Source organism: Emys orbicularis, chromosome 1, assembly GCF_028017835.1.
Source record: "Emys orbicularis isolate rEmyOrb1 chromosome 1, rEmyOrb1.hap1, whole genome shotgun sequence".
Lineage (NCBI taxonomy): Eukaryota > Metazoa > Chordata > Testudines > Emydidae > Emys > Emys orbicularis.
In genome coordinates this window covers 305,098,986-305,124,025 of record NC_088683.1, presented here as the reverse complement: position 1 = coordinate 305,124,025, position 25,040 = coordinate 305,098,986, and the positions used below count along the sequence as shown (strand labels likewise).

The following is a 25,040-nucleotide window of genomic DNA, read 5'->3' as shown; positions in this document are numbered from 1 at the left end:
CATCAGGCCAGCTCTAATTTTCTCTGGCCCAACAAATGTTTAATTATTTATATAAAGTAGACCAGCTTCAACAGGAGAGGTCAAGAGTCATCTATCCTAGAACAGCCTTGCATTTAGGGTACTCAGCTGAAATGTAGCAAACATGGGTTCAAGTCCCTACTCCAAATCACACAACCAAAGGAGTTAAACCTGGGTCTCTCACATGAGTGCCCTAACCCCCAGAAGAAGAGAGTACATACTGAAAAGATTGCTATCTAGTAGGGCTGTCAATTAATCGCAGTTAACTCAAGTGATTACCTCAACAAAAATTTACGACATTAGAAAAATTAATTGTGATTAATTGCAGTTTTATAATAAATATTTTTGGATGTTTTTCTACATTTTCATATATATTGATTTGAATTACACCACAGACTACAAAGTGCACAGTGCTCACGTTATATTATTTTTATTACAAATATTTGCACTGTAAAAAGATAAAAGAAATAGTATTTTTCAATTCACCTCATACAAGTATTGTAGTGCAATCTCTTTATCGTGAAAGTGCAACTTACAAATGTAGAATTTTTTTCACATAAGTGCACTCAAAAACAATATAAAACTTTCGAGCCTACAAGTCCGTTCAGTCCTACTTCTTGTTCAGCCAACAGCTAAGAAAACAAGTTTGTTTACATTTACAGGAGATAATGCTGCACGCTTCTTATTTACAATGTCACCTGAAGTGAGAACAGGCATTCTCATGGCACAGTTGTAGCCAACATTGCAAGGTATTTACGTGCAAGATAAGCTAAACATTCGTATGCCCCTTCATGTTTCGACTTGTAGATTGCACTTGTTTATCTTTTTTACAGTGCAAATATTTGTAATCAAAAATAATAATATAAAGTGAGCACTGTACCCTTTGTATTCTGCATTGTAATTGAAATCAATATTTTTGAAATATAGAAAATATCCAAAAACATTTATAATAAATTTAAATTGGTATTCTATTAACAGTGTGATTAAAACTGCAATTAATCACGATAAAAAATTTTGATTGTTTGACAGCCCTACTGTCTAGTTTTCTCTCAATGCTTTAAGCATGCTCAGAGCATGCTTAAAGAATCAGTCCCTGCTGACAAGCTAGGCATTCCCCCCAGGGCTGGCGTTGGACTTGCTGGGGCCCAAGGCAGAAACTAAGGAGTGGGTCCCCACCCTGCCGAAGCCGGAGCCTCACCTTCTGGGGCTGAAGCCTGAGCCCAAGCCCCTCTCCCCCACTCGTAACTTAGTTTTGTGGGGGCCCCCTCTGGTGTGGGGCCCTGGGCAATTGCCCTGCTTTCTATGTCATAATGCCAGCCCTGATTCCCCCATCCACTTTGAGAATCCTACTTGGGGCCTCTTCTTCAGTAAGGGCTCACTAGCTGTGGGGAGGCATCAATGCTTAGGTGGCTTTGCGAATGCTGACAAGCAAAAAATTAAGGTGCCTACAGGCAGTGGCAGGCACAGGCACAGGTTTTTACCCACGAAAGCTTATGCCCAAATAAATCTGTTAGTCTTTAAGGTGCCACCAGACTCCTTGTTGTTTTTGTAGATACAGACTAACACGGCTACCCCCTGATACCAGAAAGGCAGTTACCTAAATACCTGTGTGGATCTGACCATAAGTGACTTACATGGCTAAGTCACACTTTGAAAAGTGACATAGGTACGTAGGAGCCTAAATCTTACTGAAAGTCAATGGGATTGTCACTTAGGCATTGCTCCACTCCGCCTAAGCACCTTTAAATATCTTGGCCTAAGTGTGTTGGCTCCCAATCAGTGTTTGATTTAGAGTGGTGCATTCAATAATATTAACATTTAAATGACACCACCAAAGCTTGGAAGTTCATTAAGGGGGTCTCTTAGATAGGGCTTGAAAGCTCTTACACACACACACACACACATTATATATATATATATATATATATATATATATATATATATATATACACATCTAAGGGGTATTGAAGTCCGTAGAGTTATACCAGACTTATTCTAGTGTGAGATCAGCATTTGGCTCAATTGATTCTATTCCCTAGGCATTTAATATGTAATACTCACATTTAACCAACTTTGGCCCTTTAATTGAGAAAAATGTAAAGTTTTGCATAAAGCCTGCATTTTGTTATTTTGCCTATCATGAAATAAGTTATCAGACATTTTAAAATCTGATGCATGATCTCGGGAACTGAGATGAGTTTGAAACTTAATAAATTAATCTTCTTAAACCCACAAAGAGATTTTAGACAGCTAGATTTCAGTTCAGGTTTTATTTGTATACAAAAATATATTAAAAGCATTAAAGTTTCCAACTATATAAAATTACAAATATATTTTCATAAAAGCAATTTTAAATTAAAATTTAAGCTATATTTTTAAGAAAAAAATATAGTATCAGCACATTTAAGTTATCTGATCCTGCCTGCTGCAAAGTAACAAAACTGATGTCATCAGTTAAATGCTTAGAGAAGGTGACTATTGTTATGTTCAGAAGATGAATATGCTGGATAGCAAAGTTGACAGTTGTCAGACATGGCAGCGGCTTTCAGTGATCCATATCATTAGGTCTTCATTGCATCTTTCAAGGAATTATCTGTAGACAGGGGTGATGCCAAAAATCCCTTTGCTTCACATACCTGTAAACATGAAAGATGAGAGATCCCAAATGCTACACTTAACAAGATTACGTTTCACTGACAAAATGTCATATTTGATGTCCCGTTTCTTAAACTGTCTGCTGTTTAACTGACGTGAAAGAGGGGAAAGCCAAAAAATATATATAGAAGCCAAAAAGTTATAAAAATTGTAAAGTTGTAAAGGTTTAAGAAAATCACTGTTCTAATGTATCCAAAGGCATCTTAGGTATCCAAAGGCATCTGCACAAGTAAGTGTAGGTTGTTGCATAACCCCAACTATATAGTAGAACTCAAAATATGTGATAGTAATAGACTGAAGTTGGCCTTTTTCACTGCATTTAATCTCACTGGTAAAGAATGAATAGCTCTAGAATGGATCCATTGCAAAAGATAGTAAATAAGAAAATACTTAAAATAAGTGAAACTAGGCCAGAATTAAGATAAAAGTGAGAAGACAGCAAGAGCTAAACACAAATAAGCCAGATCATAACACAAGTTTACGATCATAAAAGAAGTTGTCTTGAGTTAAACTCAAGGCAAATCAACTAAGGCTTAAAAAATACAAAGAAGGGGAAACAAAGGATTTAAAAACAACAAACAAACAATTTGTGTTACACCTTTCATTCTTTGTCTGTACTGCCTATTTAGGCCCCAGGGGGCCCAACACTCTGTTTGCATGCAAAGGAATACAAGACCATGGCCCAAATGAACAGCACAGGCAAACTGTGAGAAGGGGAATAGATGTAACACAATATTTAAAAAGAGAAGTGTTTTTCCATAGCCCGATGAAGAGCCAAAGAATAGTGTAACTGAATAATACATTGTCAGGTAGTGACAAATTTGGTCTGTATTTAATGGAGACTAGATCAACTGATTTTTTTTTTTTTTAAATTTAAAGTATAAGGTATGGACTTCCTTTCCATAACCATTTTGTAAAGACAATGATAGCAGTCTAATATTTACATTTATACCAGTCATTCATAGTTATTGGCCAGTTATTTAGACTTACAGGACTATGAAACACAAGCCTGTTTTTCACTGTGTTGAATCAGTTTTTGAAGAACTCTTGCTTGCATAATAGGTGCACTATCAAAGCAACTTCATGATATATGGTATGTCCCAAAAATGCTATATGTAAGAAAGTGCTAGTCAAAATCAAGTTGAATTTGGCTGCTAAAAAGCGGGAATATATACAAGGAGGGATGGGAGTAGATAAATGAGAGCATCTACGTAGCAAGAAAAGGAGACTAAGGAGACCTAAAAGTACAAATACATGGACTAAGGCAGATCTGTCCCCATGTTCTACCCCATTACTTCTCCCACAACAAAAGACACAAAAAGAACTCTAATATTTTAAAGGAAATTATGTAAAAATACTGTTCCCACCCCCCAACCCCATCTCCACTGATATTTTGTATTGTAAATACTTTGACTTCCATCATTTTTAAGGTACCATACAAAGTGAATCTACTTACTTGCTAATGTCCTGTCAAGATCAGCAATAAAGTCTTCTAGTTCTTTTGTGTCTCCAAGCTTTGCTGCAAAATAAGAGTACGGTCAGCACTGTTTATAAGTGAAAAATGTAAGTCTCTGCCACTGAGGCAAATAAAGGCGATTAGAAACCACTTGAATTTTGAAGGACAACTCCCAACATTATTCCCAGTAGTATCTAATCTCTTCTTGATTATCTTCAGAGAGGATTCCTTGACCTCTTCCTTTAATAGTCCTACTGCAATGTCCAAATGCTTCTGAGAAAAGACTGTCCTGATATCTGGCCTAAAATTTTGATTCCTTTATTTTAGGGAATTATTCACATAATGACATTAGAGCAAAACTCATTTTGTTTCCTTCAAAATTAGAAGTTAAGCTTTTTCCATCACTGTTAGATGTCCACTGCTTGCTAGTGAAGAATTGTTATTTATATATAAATTCTAGTATTCTAGAATTTATACATAAATCCAGTTTTTTAATCCAGTTTTTTAATATTGCAAGTGGCTTCTATCACTTCCTTCTAGAGAGTATTCCACAATCAGATAAACCTTGCTCTCAGAAATAGCTTCTGGATAGTCAGTCTAATTCTTTGCTGAGTCTCTGCTGCCAGCTTAATTGGATCCCATTACTTCTCATTATTACCCCCTAATACCAAGTTAAATAGTTAATTCTTCTCTTTGTTATTTACAACCTTCTGATATTTGTAAGGTTATGTCCCACCTTCCCTTAGATGGCTTAATCAAACTGTACATATGTAGCTTTTTATCTTTCCTCCTAAGTAAATCCCTCCACATTCCCTGAAATGGGTGCTCAATTGCACAGCCTTAATATTGCCTTAGCTTAGTTTATGTAAGGAATTTAAATTAAATATATGGCATGTCAGCATATGTGTTCACATATGGGTAGGTGTAACCCTGAGCACCTCTGTATTCACACCCTACACACTATTGAATTAATCTTTCTACAAAATATGCCTTGTGAGGTACAGTAACTCCTCGCTTAACGTTGTAGTTATGTTCCTGAAAAATGCGACTTTAAGTGAAACAATGTTAAGCGAATCCAATTTCCCCATAAGAATTAATGTAAATAGGGGGGGTTAGGTTCCAGGGAAATTTTTTTCAACAGACAAAAAACTATATATTATATAGATATACACACAGTATACATTTTAAACAAACAATTTAATACTGTTCACAGCTATGATGATTGTGAAGCTTGGTCGAGGTGGTGAAGTTAGAGGGTGGAAGAGGGAGGGATATTTCCCAGGGAATGCCTTGCTGCTAAATGATGAACTAGCACTCAGCTGAGCCCTCAAGGATTAACACGTTGTTAATGTAGCCTCTCACACAAGACAGCATGAACACGAGGGAGGGGAGACAGCATAGCAGACAGAAACAGACACACACCTTGTGTGTGGGGGAGAGAGAGAGAGAGAGAGATGCACACTGCCCCTTTAAGTAAACTGACCCACTCTTAAGTGCATTGTCTTTTTAAGTGGATCAGGAAGTTGAGACAGCAGCTGCTGCCCCAAGCGCTCTCTGTCTGTGTCCCCTCCCTGCTCTATATGGAGAAGGGGTAAGTGGGGTGCAGGAGCAGGGGGGAGGGGGACACCCTGACATTAGCCCCCCCTCTTTCCCCCCTGCACAGCAAACAGGAGTCTCTGGAAGCAGCTCCAAGGCAGAGGGCAGGAGCAGCACATGGCAGTGGGGGGAGGGACAGCTGAACTGCCCCAATCGATAGCCTGCTGGGCAGCTGCAGCACAGGGAATTTAGGGGAGCGGGGAGCTGATGGGGGGCTGCCGGTCCACCCTGGTTCCAAGCCCCCACCAGCTAGCTGCAAGGGGCTGCTCTTCCTGCAAGCAGTGGACAAAGCAGGCGGCTGCCAAACGACGTTAGAAGGGAGCATTGCACAACTTTAAAAGAGCATGTTCCCTAACTGATCAGCAACGTAACAACAAAACAACGTTAACCGGGACGACTTTAAGTGAGGAGTTACTGTATCATTTAAAAACTAAAAACACACTGATCATTTATATTCTTGTGTAATGTGTGTATGAAATGCGTACTAAGAGTTATGAACATAAACTGAAATTATGACTACAGTGTGTTTATCAGACAAGTCAAGGAAAGGAGTAAACTGGTTTCTCAAATATAAAGGACAAGCTGACACCTCTAGCCAGGTGTCATCAAAGTTGATTGGCAATCACCTGTAAAGTAGCTATTCTTTGGCAAATGAAGGGAAGCGGGAACAGATCAATCTGCCTTTTAGCAAACAGCAGCATAGAACTTCTTTCACCATGAGACTCCATGTCTGCTTCCTCACAGCTGGAATGAACTTTATCTATGGGTAATCCTCAGACATTTGCATTTCAAAGGGTGACTGGACTATAAAAGTGAGGGGCAAAAACACCCCAGACTCTCTCTTTCACCTAAGACTTTGCGGTGAGATCCTGACCTGAGAAGTTGCTCAACCATGTTGCTTGGAACCTGTGATAAGGATTTTACCTTAAACCAAGTCTAGCTTGTTATGTTTTAGCTACTAGAAAGCGTTTTATCTTTATTTCTCTAGTAACCATTTCTGAATTTAATACCATATATTTGTACTCACTTAAAACCTCTCTCTTTGTAGTTAAATGAACTTGTTTTATTTTTAATCTAAACTAATCCAGTGTTGTGTTTAAACTGAACTGTTTGGTAACTCCAGGTAAAGCAGTAAACTTTAATATTGACCGTTACAGGGGCAACAGACCTTTAATATCTGAACTGTCCAGGAGAGGTTTGGACAGTGCAGACCACAGGTGTCTGGGAAAATTCAGGTCTGGGAGTGTATTGGGGATGCAAGTAGTAACCACGGCTTGTGGAAGCCAGAGTGTGACTGACAGGCTACTTGGATCAGAGCTGCTGGACCAGGGCCAGCACATCCCTAGGCCCGCGCCGCTTCCCGCCGCTCCCATTGGCCTGGGACGGCGAACCGCGGCCAGTGGGAGCCGCGATCGGCCGAATCTGCAGACGCAGCAGGTAAACAAACTGGCCCGGCCCGCCAGGGTGCTTACCCTGGCAAGCTGTGTGCCAGAGGTTGCTGATCCCTGCTATACACAAACACTCAGGGTGCGACTTGCATGCTGGCAGACTGTTTGTGAGCAGCCCAGGGGCAGCTACAATAGCTAGCATTGTGAGGCACCCAAGGTTGTGGGGCAGGTGGTGACAACCCCTCACGGGTCTGGATTGCACCCCGGAATGTGACAGTAGGTCTCCATACATGTATGCAGATAATATAAATGAAGGTGGGAAAAATACTTGAGCAAGTACAGTAGAACCTCAGAGTTACAAACACCTTGGGAATGGAGGTTGTATGTAACTCTGAACAAAACGTTATGGTTGTTCTTTCAAAAGTTTACAACTGAACATTGACTTAATATAGCTTTGAAACTTTACTATGCAGAAGAAAAATGCTGCTTTTAACCATCTTAATTTAAATGAAATGAGCACAGAAACAGTTTCTTTACCTTGTCAAATCTTTTTTTAAACTTCCCCTTTATTTATTAGTAGTTTACATTTAACACAGTACTGTACAGTATTTGTGTTTTTTTTTTCTTTCCTTTTTTTTGGTCTCTGCTGCCTTATTGCGTACTTCCGGTTCCAAATGAGGTGTGTGGTTGACCGGTCAGTTCGTAACTCTGAGGTGCTACTGTATGTGAAAGCTCTGTGTAGCATGAATATATGCCTGTTCCTTTCATTGGCTTAGAGTATGTCTACCCTGCAGTTGGGAGTGTGCTTCCCAGCATGGGCAGATTGATCCATGCTAGCTCCGCTCGCTCTACTGCCTTAAAATAGCAGCATGACCATGGCGGCATGGCTCAGGCTAGCCCCTTGAGTACAAACTTAGTTGGCCAGCCCGAGCCACTAGCTGGACCACTTTGGCACTCTGCTATTTTTAGCATGCTAGCACGAGCAGAGCTAGCACAAGTCTGCCTATCCCCACTGGGAAGCCTACTCCCAGCTGCAGTGCAGACATCACTCTTCAGAAAAGACGTAAGGTAACTCGAGTTATCTGCGCTCAAGTTAAGGCTTCTCAAGTTAGCCTAGGTCAAGTGAGACCAGTGACACTGCAAAGAGTGATTGTGTCAGCAGCTGACAAGTTAGGCTACAGCTTGAGTTAGCACATCTGCCATGACTGGCCAGACAACTCACATTAAAAGCACCCCTGCACTCAAGTTAAGCGTTTTTGTGTACATTCAAGTTGTAACATGAGTTCTCTACAGTGAAAATAAACCCATTCAAGGAAGTATTTAGTAAAACACATCACAATTTTAGATCAGCCAAAAACTAATGTTTCCTTTGATGCTGTAGATTCATAGCTAATACAGTTAGCAGGCCCACCTATGAACCACTGGTTATTGCAGACATTGCACCTAATGTGCCATTGTGTTTAGCACAGATACTAGTAGGACATATGTTTGAAGTAGTCTTAATACTAACACTCAGGAGTTTGTTCACATCTTAAATATCAGTAGATTAACATTTTACAGAGATGAGTCTGCACCACTCAGAGTTCAGAAGAAACTTAAACACTTAAAATAAAGTTACTATGAGATTTACCTTTACAAGGAGTTACTGCTGGAGATGGTAAAGTTGGAGTTGGAATTGACATTGTTGGAGAGTTAAGTTTTTCATCACTGAAGCTAAAACTGTTTCTGTAGAGTGAATCTGCACCTGTAAGACAAATTCTAAGCATTAGAAATTAAGACCAATGCCCATGGCAAGTTTATAACAGTAACAAAACAAAACAATGTAAACATCATAGGTGGTGTTTGGGGGGGTATGGCTGGGGCATTGCCCCTCCCCCCCAAAATTGCAAGCCTCAGGCTGGCAGCCAGAGTGTGCAATGCAATGAGTTCAGCAGAGGAGAAAGGAGATGTGCTGCTCCCAGCTTGCACCCCTGAGGCAGGGAGTCAGAATTTTGTTTATAAAGAGACTGATTAACAGGCGATTATGATAAGAAAGGGCTGTTAGGGTGTTTCCTAAAGTTAAATGATCTGTTCCAAGTTTGGTGAACTGCAAAAAGTAAGCCTAAATGATAGCAAGTAATAGGCAGCAGTTCTGCAGAAAAGGACCTAGGGGTTACAGTGGATGAGAAGCTGGATATGAGTCAACAGTGTGCCCTTGTTGCCAAGAAGGCTAATGGCATTTTGGACTGTATAAGTAGGAGCATTGCCAGCAGATCGAGGGACGTGATCATTCCCCTCTACTTGGCATTGGTGAGGCCTCATCTGGAGTACTGTGTCCAGTTTTGGGCCCCACATTACAAGAAGGATGTGGAAAAATTGGAAAGAGTTCAGCGAAGGGCAACGAAAATGATTAGGGGGTTGGAGCACATGACTTATGAGGAGAGGCTGAGGGAACTGGGATTATTTAGTTTGCAGAAGAGAAGAATAAGGGGGGGATTTGATAACTGCTTTCAACTACCTGAAAGGGGGTTCCAAAGAGGATGGATCTAGACTGTTCTCAATGGTACCAGGTGACAGAACAAGGAGTAATGGTCTCAAGTTGCAGTGGGGGAGGTTTAGGTTGGATATTAGGAAAAACTTTTTCACTAGGAAGGTGGTGAAGCACTGGAATGGGTTACCTAGGGAGGTGTTGGAATCTCCTTTGTTAGAGGTTTTTAAGGTCAGGCTTGACAAAGCCCTGGCTGGGATGATTTAGTTGGGGATTGGTCCTGCTTTGTGCAGGGGGTTAGACTAGATGACCTCCTGAGGTCCCTTCCAACCCTGATATTCTATGATTCTACAGTTGTTTCAATTGTTGTATTCAGGAAGTAGTAACAAAGTTACTAAAATATTTCTTTGAGAAGATAACTGATTTTTTTAGACAAAAGAAATGCAGTAGATCTAATCTACCTGGATGTCAGTAAGGCACTTGATACAGTTACACATGAGAAATTATTAGTTAAACTGGAGAAGATGGGGATTAATATGAGCACTGAAAGGTGAACAGGAACTGGTTGAAGAGGAGACTACAATAGGTCATACTGAAAGATGAACTGTCAGGCTAGAGGGAGGTTACTAGTGGAGTTCGTCAGGGATCAATCTTATTTAACATTTTTATTATTGACCTTGGCACAAAAAGTGGGAGTGTGCTAATAAAATTTCCGGATGACACAAAGTTGTGAGGTATTGCCAATACAGAGGAGGATTGAAATATAAAAGAAGATCTGGATGACATTATAAACTGGAGTAATAGAAATGGGATGATATTTAGTAGTACAAAGTGATAGGTCATGTACTTAGGGATTAACAACAAGAATTTTTGCTATAAGCTGGGGACTTATCAGTTGGAAGTGACAGAGGAGGAGAAAGACCTGCGTGTGCTGGTTGATCACAGGATAAATATGAACCATCAATGTGATGCAGCCTTGAAAAAGGCTAATGCGGTCCAGGTGTTCTTCAGGCGAGGTATTTCCAGTAGAAACAGGGAAGTGTTACTACCATTATACAGAGCACTGGTGAGACCTCATCTGGAATACAGTATGCAATTCTGGTCTCCCATGTTTACGAAAGATGAATTCAAACTGGAACAGATGCAGAGAGAGGCTACTAGGATGATCTGAGGAATGGAAAACCTACCTTATGAGCGGAGACTCAAAGAGCTTGACTTGTTTAGCCTAACCAAAAGAAGGCTGAGGGGAGAAATGATTGCTCCCTATAAATACATCAGAGGGATAAATAGGAGGGAGGGAGAGGAGTTATTTAAATTAAGCACCAATGTGGACCCCAGAACAAATGGATATGACCTGGCCATCAACAAGTTTAGGCTTGAAATTAGGCAAAGGTTTCTAACCATCAGAGGAGTGAAGTTCTGGAGCAGCCTCCCAAGGGGAGGAGTGGGGGCAAAAAACCTATCTAGCTTCAAGACTGAGCTTGATAAGTTTCTGGAGGGGATGGTATGACAGGACTGCCTACAATGGCGTGTGGCCCATCCGTGGCAGCCTGTAACAAAAATCCCCAACAGCTGGAGAAGGGACACGAGATATGGAGGGCTCTGAGTTACTACAGAGAATTCTTTACCAGGTATCTGCCTGGTGGGTTTTGCCCACATGCTCAGGGTCTGACTGATCACCATATCTGTGGACAGGAAGGAATTTTTCCCCAGGTCAGATTGGCAGAGACCTTGTGGGTTTTTCTCCTTCCTCTGCAGCATGGGGCATGGGTCACTTGCACATTTAAACTAACATAAATGGTGAATTCTCTGTAACTTGAAGTCTTTAAACCAGGTCCCTGCAGCCTGTGCCGCTTCCCGCAGCTCCCGTTGGCCGGGAACGGCAAACCGCGGCCACTGGAAGCTGCGGGGGGCCGTGCCTGTGGACAGTCAACGTAAACAAAATGTCTCGCAGCCTGCCAGCGGATTACCCTGATGGGCCGCGTGCCGAAGGTTGCCGACCCCTGATTTAAACCATGATTTGAGGACTTCAGTAACTCAGCCAGAGACTACAGTTCTATTACAGGAGTGAGTGGATGAGGTTCTGTGGCCTGCAATGTGCAGAAGGTTAGACTAGATGACCATGATGGTCCCTTCTGACTTTAGTAAGAGTCAGCGGCGGCTCCAGGCACCAGCGCACCAAGCGTGTGCCCGGGGCGGCAAGCCACGGGGGGCACCCTGCCGGTCCCTGTGAGGGCGGTAGTCAGGCAGCTTTCGGCAGCATGCCTGCGGGGGGTACGCCGAATCCGCGGGACAGGGGACCTCCCGCAGGCAAGTCCCCGAAGGCAGCCTGCCTGCCGTGCTTGGGGCGGCAAAAAAGCTAGAGACGCCCCTGGTAAGAGTATCTGAGTAAGAATATACATTAAAAGTTTTAAATCTAACCAGTGTCCCTTAAGTGACTTGCCACAAAATGTCAGAACCGGCATCTCTCCCTGCTGGCCCCAGCACGGACTTGCTCCGGACTTCCCACAGCTGGGAGAGAGGAGCCCTCAGCCCAGCCCAGCACCGCCGGAGCTGCCTGGGAGTGGGGCCCCTTCCTCAGCCCAGCCCAGCCCAGCACCGCCGGAGCTGCCGCAGCTGGGGAGAGCTGGGGGGAGTCCTCTCTCCCCACCACAGCCCCGGGGCAGCCTGCACCCCAAACCCCTCATCCCCAGCCGCACCCCAGAGCCCACGCCCCACTGCACCCTAACCCTCTGCCCCAGCCCTAAGCTCCCTCCTGCACCCCAAACCCCTCATCCCAGGCCCCACCCCAGAGCCTTCACCCCTAGCTGGACCCCTCACCCCCTGCCCCAACCCTGTGCCCCATCCCTAGCCCAACCCCAGAGCCCGCACCCCAGCCAGAGCCCTCATCCCGGAGCCCTCTGCCCCAGCCCTGAGCCCCCTCCCACACTCCGAAACCCTCGGCTCCACCCCCACCACATGAATTTGTTATGTGCACCAATATGAAGGTGCACCTCCATATTGATGCACATAACAAAATTCATTCCGCACATGGTCGTAAAAAATTAGAGAGAACACTGGTCAGAACACATTAGTATTAGAGCTGAGTGGGTCTAATATTTATTTAATTTTCTTTCTTGATATAGGAATTAGATACAGTGCTCCTGTCAGATAATTTCTAAGTTATTATCTGCCAAAATACAAGAGTTTTCAGTTGCCTAAGTAGCCCCTGGAATTACAGTTAAAATTGACGCTGCCCCCCCCCCCCCCAAAATCTGAAATGGCACCCCTGTGGGCAGGCACGGAATTTGCCACACACACACAGGCGTCCCCGTTGGCCTGACTGGAGCTGCCCCTCCTTAAATATAGATGTCAAACTACACGTATGGTAAATGTCTGCGCCCTCAGACAAATAATTTCTGGAGGAAGCATCAGACACAGTCCAGAATAAGCGCAAGAGAGAAATGTCACAGTGTGCCAAATTTATCCCTTGTTTAATTCCATCAAATTCAGTAGTTACCCAACCTAATTTGAAGTCCTCATGTGCCTTGCCTGATTCACAATGGCCAGAAAAAAATGTTAGACTGAACTGTTTTAAAAATACCATTAAAAAACGTGTAGCAAACTTGTGGAGCAAACAACGCCCCACAAAAGCAGGGTCAGGGTGTAACACTGCAATTGCAATGTCAATGCTGAATAAATACAATGTGTGGTAATCTAAGGCAGTATGCAAAATTACGTTGAGAGAAGAGATGCACATCAGCCACTATTATTAGCAACAGCCGCTTCTGACACTTCACACAATCTGACCACCACAGGGGAGTGAAACGTCATTTGTTCCTACCTCTGACAAATTTCTTCTCCCTCTTTCTGCCTAATCTACTCTACCTTTATTCAAAATTCATCTATAAACATCTCATTTCCTTTGCCTATAACTCTTGATATTGCGCCTTCTGCTTTTTTAGATCTTGTGTCTTTGGATAATTTTTTTAATAGAGTTCTTTTATACAGGGCTCTGAGATGCCAACCCCATGATACCTCCTCCAGAGATGATTTCTGCAATCTTATTTTATGACTTGTGGAGAAAGGCTGAATGTGTTATGGAAAAGCAATAGGTCTAATCCCCTTATAAATGTTATTTGGTTTGGGATGTGGGGCAAAGCTTTTAGTTTTTTTCAATATCAACACTTCTCTAAGGCTAGGGGACCTGTACTTCTTTTCATAATAATGGCCCCATGACACCCAGTTCTTGAAAAGTATTAGTCACAGTTCCAGTGAATGGAAGAGTTGTTATTGTGTTGAAGATACCAAGAGCTGCCAGCTCCCACATTAGGAGCCAACAACCTGAAAAATGTAGTTCTACCAAACTAACATTTTAATCTGAATTCAGTAATGCACTTCATTTAATTAGGACATCTCCCAGGAAACAAATTTAAACCTCATTTTGCTTTAGGGCAATGCTGCTCAGTGCAGATGGTGATTCTGCTTAAGTGGGATGCCTATAGATGATTTAGTTGTGCTTGTTTTTTGGTGTTTCCTTGGGCATGACTGCACTACAAGCACTACAGTGCCACTGCTGCAGCTACACTGCTGTAGCATAGACACTTGCTAAAGCAACAGAAGGGGTTTTTATGTCACTGTAGTAAATCCACCTCCTTGAGAGGTAGTGGCTAGAAGACCCTATGAAGAATTCTTCTGTTGACTTATCTGCATCCATGGTGGAAGTTAGGCCAACCTAGCTATGTCACACAGGGCACAAAATTTTTCACAGCCCTGAACAATGTAGCTAGGTCAATCTAAGTTTTAGACCAGGCCTAAATCTCATGCTGGTTCTGTCTGCTTGCTCCTCTGATGGTAGCTTTAACTCCCTCCTCTGCTGAGGTACATGCAGAGAAAACACATGGAGGGCTCCCAGCATATTTGCTTGCTCCTCTTCCACCAGCTACATATTCCTGGTGTCTCACAGCTGCCACTCAGGAGCGCCGCCAGCTTTCTGCTGCCCTAGGCGGCAGAAGGTCCCACCCCGAAATGCCGCCCCCCACAGACGCAGCAGAAGGTTCCGCTGCCAAAATACCGCCGCGGTCGCCACCCCCGAAATTGTAGCGCCCTAGGCGACCGCCTAGGTCGCCTAATGGGTTGCGCCAGCCCTGCTGCCACTGCAGTGCAGGCTGCCAGCTCAGTTCCTATTCAAGGTAGACAAGGCCTCCTACCAACTCCATAGGCTGGTCCAGCAATGCAGTGCAACAGGCTCACCACAGTTCTCTCCAGACAGCAGCATTCAAACAACATACGTTAAGTGGGAATGCAGCTTACCAGCATGAAAGTCATCTTCGGGGCTTCCCCATTCAAAAGGCTAGGGATAGTTGCTTATCTCTAGCCCTCTTTTATGATCTCAGTTTGACTTCTTCACTCCTATACTTCCACCCCAACTTTTCCAAATCAAATGCAATCCACCTGAAATGTCACAGTTGTGATTAGAGAAGAGTTCTGAGATGCTTGCAGCAAAATTCTAAATGCACTATTTAAAAGGTGGGCCATCAGACACCTTTTTTAAAGTTATCCAATCTAAAAAAAAATTCAATTGACATTGCTCCTCTAATTATGTGAGTCTTCCTGGTGTTGTACTGTACATCAAGTAAGGCCCAATAGATTGTAAGTCACATTTAAAAACATTACATGTTTCCTCCTGAGATCAGCCTGTAGACAAAGTTTCAACTAAAACAACATTTTTATAGCCAAGTTACATGCTCCATGAGTAGGATATTTACAGTGGAAGATACAGACAACTTTAACTATGGCAGCATAAACACTGGCATTATAATAAAGTCGAATAACTCACAGCACCTCAAATAAACAGCACTGAGGCCAAGAGTCTAGTCCATTGAAACACTGGTGAAGAAGAATGCCTAAATACACCTCTACCCCAATATAACGCTGTCCTCGGGAGCCAAAAAATCTTACTGCGTTATAGGTGAAACCGCGTTATATCGAACTTGCTTTGATCCGCTGGAGTGCGCAGCCCCGCCCCCCCCGGAGCACTGCTTTACCACGTTATATCCGAATTCGTGTTATATCGGGTCGCGTTATATCGGGGTAGAGGTGTACCAACACTTTCAGTACACTACAATTGGAAAGAATACCACAACTAATTTCAAGCAATTTTCTGTTTTAAAGCTTTTAGAACCAGCTGAATTGAATGGGTTATATGTATTTTTCAAACAGTCCTCATTTTAGTATCCTGGCACCAAATACAATGATAGAGGATGTTATATTTCAAACCAGGGCTTAAAGCATGTCAACTCACAAGCTTCTGTTCAGTTTATAGGTAACTAGATCGAATAACATGCCCCTTTTGCTGAATACTTGCAAGGGCAACTTGAATAAATTAAAAAGCTTTAATTAAGCAGGAGCTTTAGTAGTTTGTAAATTGATCTAGGGCTATTCACACAATTATTTTTCTTTATAAATATATACTGATCTGAATTTTTAACAACCCTCTTTGACTGATTAATTATAAAACAATTTCTGTAGTTTTCTCTCTCCCCATTTTCCAAGCAGTCAAAGTACTGACAACCCATTCTGCAATGGTTACTAACTCGAGCTGGTTGGAACATTTTCACTAAAATATGCTGTTTCATGGAGCTGTATTGGCTTCTACAAAGCTTTAAGGGTTTGGGGGTCCAGCACAAAGAGAGAAAGAGAGAGATTTTGCATAAACATTTTAAAGATTTTGGTTTTGTTCCCAAATGGAGCAAAAGCAAATTTTTAAACCTCAAAAGTTGCCACAAAATGGAATTGTCATCCTCCAGTCATCTCAAGTACTATCATGACTTGTTTCTTCATTAAGAGTTCAAGTTTTATCATTCTCAGTAGGCGAAAATACACCTGCCCATTCACCGGTGGAAAGTCAAGTTATTGGCCAGATGAGTGCATTTCTCCTACCTTGAAAACCATCCTAGCCATTTTAGGCAAAGCATTGTTAAAAGAATACTTCTAATACTCACTTGTATTGATTCAGATTCCAAGGTTAGAAGGAACCATTGTGACCATCTAGTCTGACCTCCTGTATAACAACTTCCCCAAAATAATTCCTAGAGCATATCTTTGAGAAAAACATCCAATTTTGATTTACAAATTGTCAGTGATGGAGAATCTACCACCACCCTTGGTAAATTGTTCCAATGGTCAGTTACTTTCACTGTTATTTCCAGTCTGAATTTGTCTAGCTCCACCTTCCAACCACTGGACTATGTTTTACCTTTCTCTGCTATACTGAAGAGCCCATTATGACATATTCGTTCCCCATGTAGATGCTTTAGACTATAATCAAGTCACTCCCTAACCTTCTCTTTGTTAAGCTAAATACACTGAGCTCCTATCAGGCATATTTTCTAATTCCTTTAATCATTCTTTGACTCTTTTCTAAACCTTCTCCTATTTTTCAACACCCTTCTTGAATTGTGGACACCAGAACTGGACGTGGTATTCCAGCAACAGTCACACCAGTGCCAAGTACAGAGGTAAAATAACCTCTCTACTCCTACTTGGGATTCCCCTGTTTATGTATCTATAGCGGAACAGCCACTTACTGAGCACAGGTCACTGTGACACAGAAACCCCTTGGCAAAGGGTCCCCTGTTCTTTGTAAACAACTTTTGGCTCAACCCTGACAAACTCACTACACCAAACATGGCTTGCAGAGTATTTATCCATAAGGGGTATCATGTAAGGTATCTACAGAAAGCTCTTGTTAACCCGCAAGGCATAGACATGACTAGCATAGCCCAATGGAGAGTGCTTGAGTGGCTGAAAGGCTGGTGGTGTTAGGAGCTGATACCCTGTTACTACTCCCTCATGTTGAGGGCAGGGGCTAACAAGGTGACCCACAGTCCTGGGTACCCAGAGATCTGTCACAGTCACTTTGTAGGCATCTTGGCCTTGTTAGCCTCCTCTTGCAGGCCCCTTAAGCATTTCACACAGTTTCTGTTGTGACTCGCAGCACCCCTAACTGGGGCTGGTTTAACATCAAATAGAGTTCACACAGTCTTCAGAGTCCTTAATCACAAAATAATCCAAACACTCCTCAATGACTCCCCAATATCAAGTTCATACTCAGAATTCTACTAGAATTCTTTATGGGGGTCAACAAATATGTGGACAAGAGTGATCCAGTTGATATAGTGTATTTGGACTTTCAGAAAGCATTTGACAAGGTCCCTCACCAAAGGCTCTTAAGCAAAGTAAGCAGTCATGGGATAAGAGGGAAGGTCCTCTCATGGATCAGTAACTGGTTAAAAGTTAGGAAACAAGGGACAGGAATAAATGGTCAGTTTTCACAGTGGAGAGAGGTGAGTAGCAGAATCCCTCAAAGATCTGTACTGGGACCAATGCTGTTCAATATATTATATTCATAAATGATCTAGTAAAAGGAATAAACAGTGAGGTGGCAAAGTTTGCAGATGGTACAAAACAACTCAAAATAGTTAAGTCCAAAACAGACTGTGAAGAGTTAAAGGGGTCTCACAAAACTGGGTGACTGAGCAATAAAATGGCAGATGAAATTCAATGTTGATAAAAGCAAAGTAAAAAACACTGGAAAACAATCCCAAATATACATACAAAATGCTGGGGTCTAACTTAGCAGTTACCACTCAAGAAAGAGATCTTGGAGTCATTGTGGATAATTCTTTGAAAATATCTGCTCAATGTGAAGCGGCAGTCAAAAAGTTAACAATGTTAGGAATCATTAGGAAAGGGATAGATAATAAGACAGAAAATATCATACTATATAAATCCATGGTACGCCCACAACTTGAATGCATGCAGTTCTGGTCACCCCATCTCAAAAAAGATATATTGGAATTGGAAAAGGTACAGAGAAGGGTCACAAAAATGATTAAGGATATGGAACAGTTTTCATATGAAGAGATTAAAAAGACTGGGACTGTTCAGCTTGGAAAAGAGGCAGCTAAGGGTGGGATAGGATAGAGATCTATAAAAGCATGAACAGTGTGGAGAAAATGAATAAGAAAGTGTTATTTACCCCTTCACATAACACAAGAACCAAGGGTCACCCAAAGAAATTAATAGCCAGCAATTTAAAACAAACAAAAGGAATTACTTCTTCACACAACACAGAGTCACCCTGTGGAATTCATTGCCAGGGATGTTATGAAGGCCAAAAGTATAGCTGGGTTCAAAATATAATTAGATACGTTCATGGAGGACAGATCCATCAGTGGCTACTAGCCAAGGTGGTCGGGGATGCAACCCCATGCTCTGCATGTACCTAAGCCTCTGACTGCCAGAGGCTGAGACTGAATGATGGGATGGATCACTCAATAATTGCCGTGTTCTGTTCATCCCCCTGAAGCATCTGGCATCAGACACTGTTGGAAGACAGGATACTGGGCTAGATGGACCATTGGTCTGACCCTGTATGGCCGTTCTTATGTAATTCAACAGTTCATACTTAGCTCTGGTTCTGCTGCCACACCCAGAGCTCTTCCTCTGTCAGTCTGCTCCACCTAAAGCCACAAGTCCTAGCACTTTTTCACTGGAGCTAAACCCATTTGGTTTGGCTTCCTTCTCCTGTCAGTGTCTCCCTTGTTCTGAGGAAGAAGACAGTCTATATACTGCCCTCCTCCACAGAGCTCCTTTCGACTGGCTGGAAGAGAGGGGAGCCCTGCTCCACCCTACACAACAGGGCTCCTGATCTTGGGCCCTTAAAGGAACAGTATCCTGGGGTTTTTACCCCCTGCCCTCCACCCCCCACCCAGGATCCAACTCGTAAATCCCCAAGACAGCTTCCTCTCTTCCACGATCATGCTATTTTCTGGTCTCTTGTTCATTCCAAGACCTGGAATGGGGCCTTCTGGACCTCTTTATTCTTAAAAGGTCTAGTACACCCCACTACAATATCCAAGGATCGCATTAGCCTTTCTGCCCACAGCATCATACTGAGAGCTCATGTTCAGCTGATTATCCAAGATAACCTCCAAATCTTTTACAGAATCCCTACTCCTTAGGATAGAGTCCCAGATCCCTTAAATATGGCCTACATTCTTTGTTCCTAGATGTATACATTTATATTTGATCATATTAAAACACATGTTGTTTTATTTGCACCCAGTTTACCAGATATCTCTGCAACAGTGACCTGTCCTTTTCATTATTTATGACACCTCCAATTTTTGTATCATCTGCAAACTTTATCAGTGATGATTTTATGTTTTCTTCCATGTCAATGATAAAAATGCTAAATAGCCTAGGGCCAAGAACCGATCCATACAGCAGCCTGCTAGAAATGCACTGCTTGTTAATGATTCCCTGTCCACAATTACATTTTGAGACCCATCAGTTAGCCAGTTTTTAATCCATTTAATGTGTGCCATGCTAATTTTACACAATTCTAGGTTTTTAATCAAAATGTCATGTGTACCAAGTCAAATGCCATATAGAAGTCTGGGTATATTACATCAACACTATTATCGTTATCAACCAAACTTGTAATCTCAATGAAAAAAAGATATCAAGTTAGTTTGACAAGATCTATTTTCCATAAACCCATGTTGATTGGCATTAATTATATTACCCTCCTTTAATTCTTTATTAATTGAGTCCCATTCAACCACTCCATTCTCTTGCCTTGGACTGATGTCAGACTGACAAGCCTATAATTAACCTGCGTCATCCCATTTACCCCATTTAAATGTTGGCACACTAGCTTTCTTCCAGCTTTGTGCAACTTCCCCAGTGTTCTAAGACTTATTGAAAATCAACAGTAAAGTCCAGCCCGCTCATCAGGCAGCTCCTTTAAAACTCTTGTTCAAATAAGTTACCTGGACCTTCTTTTTTAAAAATATCTAATTTTAGTAGCTGCTATTTAGCATCCTCCTGAGATACTAGGGCAGGGATTGGCAACCTTTGGCACGCGGCTCGCCAGGGTAAGCACCCTGGTGGGCTTGGCCAGTTTGTTTATCTGCCGCATCCACAGGTTCGGCCGATTGCGGCTCCCACTGGCCACGGTTTGCTGTCCCAGGCCAATGGGGGCTGCGGGAAGCGGCGCGGGCTGAGGGATGTGCTGGTCACCGCTTTCCGCCGCCCCTATTGGCCTGGGACAGTGAACCGGGGCCAGTGGGAGCCGCGATTGGCCGAACCCGCAGATGCGGCAGGTAAACAAACCAGCCCGGCCCGCCAGGGTGCTTACCCTGGCGGACCGGGGGCCAAAGGTTGCCGATCCCTGTACTAGGGAATGGAAAGAGTGTTATCATAATCATATGATATCATATCATCTGGTTTTTTCCCCAAATACAGAACAGAAAAATGTATTGACCACTTCAGCCTTTTCTGAGTTATTATTGATGATTCTACCAGTTCCATCTAGTAATGGACCAATACCATAGTTAGGATTTTTTTTGTTCCTAATATACTTAAACTCATTCTTATGGTCCTTCACTCTGCAGGCCATAGATTTCTCCTTGTGTCCCTTTGCATCTCTTATAAACTTTCTACAATTCTAAGCTTCTGATTTATATTTATTACAATCAACTTCCCATTTCTTCTATTTGTTATGTATTATTTTTATGTTATGAAATATCAGCCTTTGTTTAGTCTGGATGTAGGATAGAGAAACGGCTGGGATAATGAAGCTTCAATCTTTGCCCTCCCCTAAACATCCTGTCCAGGGCAGTTTGTGTATTTTGGGCATCGTTCAAAAGACACACTCCAGAAAGGGTGTAAGCCTTAAAATCCTCACCACCACCACCATCCTGGAAGCAGCACTCCTAACACATCCTGATACCCACTTTGGCATGCGGCCAGGGGGAGCCACGATCGGCTGAACCTGGGGACGCGGCAGGTAAACAAACCGGCCCGGCCCGCCAGGGGGCTTACCCTGGCGAGCCGCATGCCAAAGGTTGCCGATCCCTGAGCTAGAGGCTGATGTCACAGTTCTATCACATGGTTGCTCCTACCCATGCCACACACTCCTAGCTGTGACATCCGTCTTATCACTAATTTTTTATTATTATGGCTTTCTAGTTTTATTCCTCTGGCAAGTCAGTGTTTGTTAAATTATGATCCCTGAATGACTATCTTTTAAGAAATAACCCAGTAAAAGCCTTTGCCATTTTATAAAGCTGCCAGCTGAACCCAAGTCAGTCTGTTCAGTTGATATACTTAGAATAGGATGAAGAAATAGCTGCAAAATGAAGGGTTTGGAGTAAAGATGGGTGGGTTGTATTTTGGTGAAATAATTCAAGGTTCTCACTGGCCTTTGCTGTCCCAGAACACAGTTAAACCTCAAAGCATAAAACCCACTGTAAGGCCATGTAAATATACAATATTCCATGAGATAAACAATTGAAACTTTCTGGATAGTAATTAGCTGAAAAAGGAAATCTTCAGACCTTCCCTTTTAAAACGGGCAATGATATATTCAAATATTTTATAAAAATAATATTCATCATACTATTCTAGAAGAGGCAACTTAGGGTAAGATTTTCAAAAGTGCTTAGTGTTGGCCTAGCATTGCTCCCACTGAAATCAAGGGGACTTTTAACCAACACTGAACATTTTTGAAAATCTCATCCCTAAAGTTTTCACAGGGGAAATTTTAAAGCTTCATTTTAAAGCCTCTTTAAATCATATATTTATTATTATGCAGTTCAAAGGCTCAGAGCTTTTACTCACAGATTGCACAGCTCAGCCCCTACTCAACATTAACTGCTCTAGAAGTCCGTGATTTAAAAAAAAATGAAGTCAAATACTTAATAGTTCTAATGCTGCAGTTAAAAATGAATGTTAATAAGTCTTGGAAGAAATAGAGCTGTCACAACCAGAGAGAGCACGATTTACTTTGGACATAAACATGCTCACACTTTACTGCTTTGTTTACTCTATCAGCCTTCTGCTCCACATGCTGACACTCTCTAAACAAAAAACCAAACCAAACCAAAAAAGGTGGGAGGCACACCCTGAGACAGCTTGCACAACCTGCGCTTGAATATTTGAAGAGCTCCAAATCTCCCTTAACTCTCTGGCTGGAAGATATCAGGAAGGGATCATGGGAAACCAGTAGCTGTATTTTTTAATGTGTATCATGGTTTCTCATTACATATGTTTCCCATATAGTCCCCATCAATCTTGCTAGTTGTGAGGTAGTGTTTTTATTTTAAACCTTCCCCTGTTTAATGATGATTCCTTTTCCTAGAGCAAAAATAGTGAAAGGAAAAGAAAGTGGTATGCAGGAGAGGCAAGGGCAGGGCAGAACAAATCCAGAAGTGATAAGGTATTTTTCATTAGTCATTTTATTGCTCCCTGCTGATTGTAATATCTTGTTGTAGGTTTGAGGCAACAATCTATTTCCTTAGAATATTTTTCTCCACCATATCTACCTACTGGTTTGTTACTGCAGGATTGCTAATGAATGCTGCCTTTTCATGACGAATATAGCATTATTAACTGGGTTATTATTTATAAAATAAATAAAGCTAAAGCAGCATGAGTGGGATTTGATTTTGAAAGCTAAGAGTTGACTGACAAAGAAGTTTACTTCTTAAGTCAAGAATGATATCAAGTTACAACATTGTAGCCAGTGTCACTGAAGGGTCTAAATCAAATGTATTTATTTTATAAGATTTTTATAACATCAATGGCAATATGAAACATTTTGAGAGCATGATAGCGGATTATGGCTTATATTGTAAAAAGATTTTTTTTGGGGGTGGGGTGCATAAAATGATATAGTTATGGTGAAACATTTCTATTCTCAAGCTCCTAATTAAGGATCAGAATTTAAAGAAGCAAAATGAAAGGAGAGATAGGCAAGGTCTACACTAGAATTATTTTGCCAATATAGCAATAGTGGTGTACTGTACCGGCAAAGAACTCTTAGGGCTGGTCCACACTAACCCCCCAGTTCGAACTAAGATACACAACTTCAGCTACGTGAATAACGTAGCTGAAGTCGAAGTACCTTAGTTCGAACTACAAAGTACTTACCGCGGGTCCACACGCGGCAGGCAGGCTCCCCCGTCGACTCCGCGTACTCCTCTCGCGGAGCAGGAGTACCGGCGTCGACGGCGAGCACTTCCGGGATCAATTTATCGCGTCTAGACAAGACGCGATAAATCGATCCCAGAAGATCGATTGCTTACCGCCGAACCCAGAGGTAAGTCTAGACGTACCCTTAGTGTGGACGCAGCTTATACCAGCAAAATTGTGCTTTTGCCAGCATAGTTTATTGCAGTCCCACCCAACCACCAAGTGAAACAAACTATACAAGATACCAGCAAAAAAGCAGTTCTATTAGTATAACTGGATCTGCACTAGAAGATTTTGCTGGCAAAGCTATATCAGTCACAAATTGCATATCATCCTACCCATGGCCAACAGAGCTATGCTGGAAAAAGTTTGTAGCTGGCCTAAGAAGTTTTATTGTAAGCACTAGCTTTACATGAACAACTACCTAATGCCTGGAGCTTTTATACTTGTACTTTGACCCTACTGAGGGCTTCAAGCTGAAACATGTAGGTACTATTTATCCTGGTAGTTCAGCAACTAGTCAATATGTGTCCCGTTTATTACTATGGGGAATAAAGAATTGAGTTTTGATACGGCACTAAGCCACCAGTTGTGTCATGAGTGCCAGCACAAACCCACTTGAGTTAAAACTGGGACTTTATGTGCCTAAGTCCCTTTGTGGATCCAGGCCTAAGATCTTGATTAATGTTTGTTCCTGTCAGAATTCTTTGTATTATAGTAGGGTCTAGAGCCAATTGTTCTAGGTGCTGTATGTAGTTTGGGGCAAGGTTTGTCTCTAAGACCATACTATCTAAAGTAACATGACAAAGATCACAAAATGGGAGAATTTTCCAGACAGGGAAATAACTTTGGACTCTAATTCTAAAGTTTTCAAGAAGCCTCCCATATATGGTATAAGATCTTCAATTAGTCCCTTTGGTGTCCATTTCCTTAAAAGGGGACTTTTCAGACAGAAGCAATGTGTAAAGGACTGTGCTTTCTGTCTTAGCAAGATGATATGGGGAAGAGGGGAAATGCAAGCTTTTCCAAAAGGAAAGTGGCTTACCCTGCTGGCAGAAGCGCTAGAAAGAGGAATGGATTTACACACCCTACTACAAAACAATAGTTTTCAGGGGAGGGCATTTGTTGCCAGTTACATTGAATGTTAAAGTAGATCAATAGTGCAAAATTTGCTATAACTACATTGTGTGTCTTTCCATCTTTGAGCCTGACCCTGGCAAACACTCACTAATAGACTCACAATTTTTGAGAAGTGCCACTGATTTTGGGTAGCTCAGATTTGGTATACCCGGCCTGTGCATGCTGAGTACTTGCAGTTCCCATTAACAGCTGTTAAGAGTGGCTCAGCACCTTTGACAATCAGCCCAAGATGTCTCAGGTTGGGCACCCCAAAACTGAAGTACACAAAAATCAGTGGCCCTTTTGGTTATGTCTT

General features: G+C 42.1%; 1 protein-coding gene across 1 annotated transcript in view; it reads right to left on the bottom strand.

Moving 5' to 3' along the window:
- Positions 1-2,271: 2,271 nt before the first annotated feature.
- The window catches only part of RGCC (regulator of cell cycle), a 29,669-nt gene continuing 6,900 nt past the window's right edge, over positions 2,272-25,040 (bottom strand). The window contains exons 3-5 of the mRNA XM_065409089.1: positions 8,744-8,857; positions 4,130-4,192; positions 2,272-2,654 (exon numbers count right to left, since the gene is read on the bottom strand). Of these exons, the coding sequence (XP_065265161.1) occupies positions 2,647-2,654; positions 4,130-4,192; positions 8,744-8,857 (185 nt within the window). The 3' untranslated portion in view covers positions 2,272-2,646. The remainder of the gene's footprint in view (positions 2,655-4,129; positions 4,193-8,743; positions 8,858-25,040) is intronic.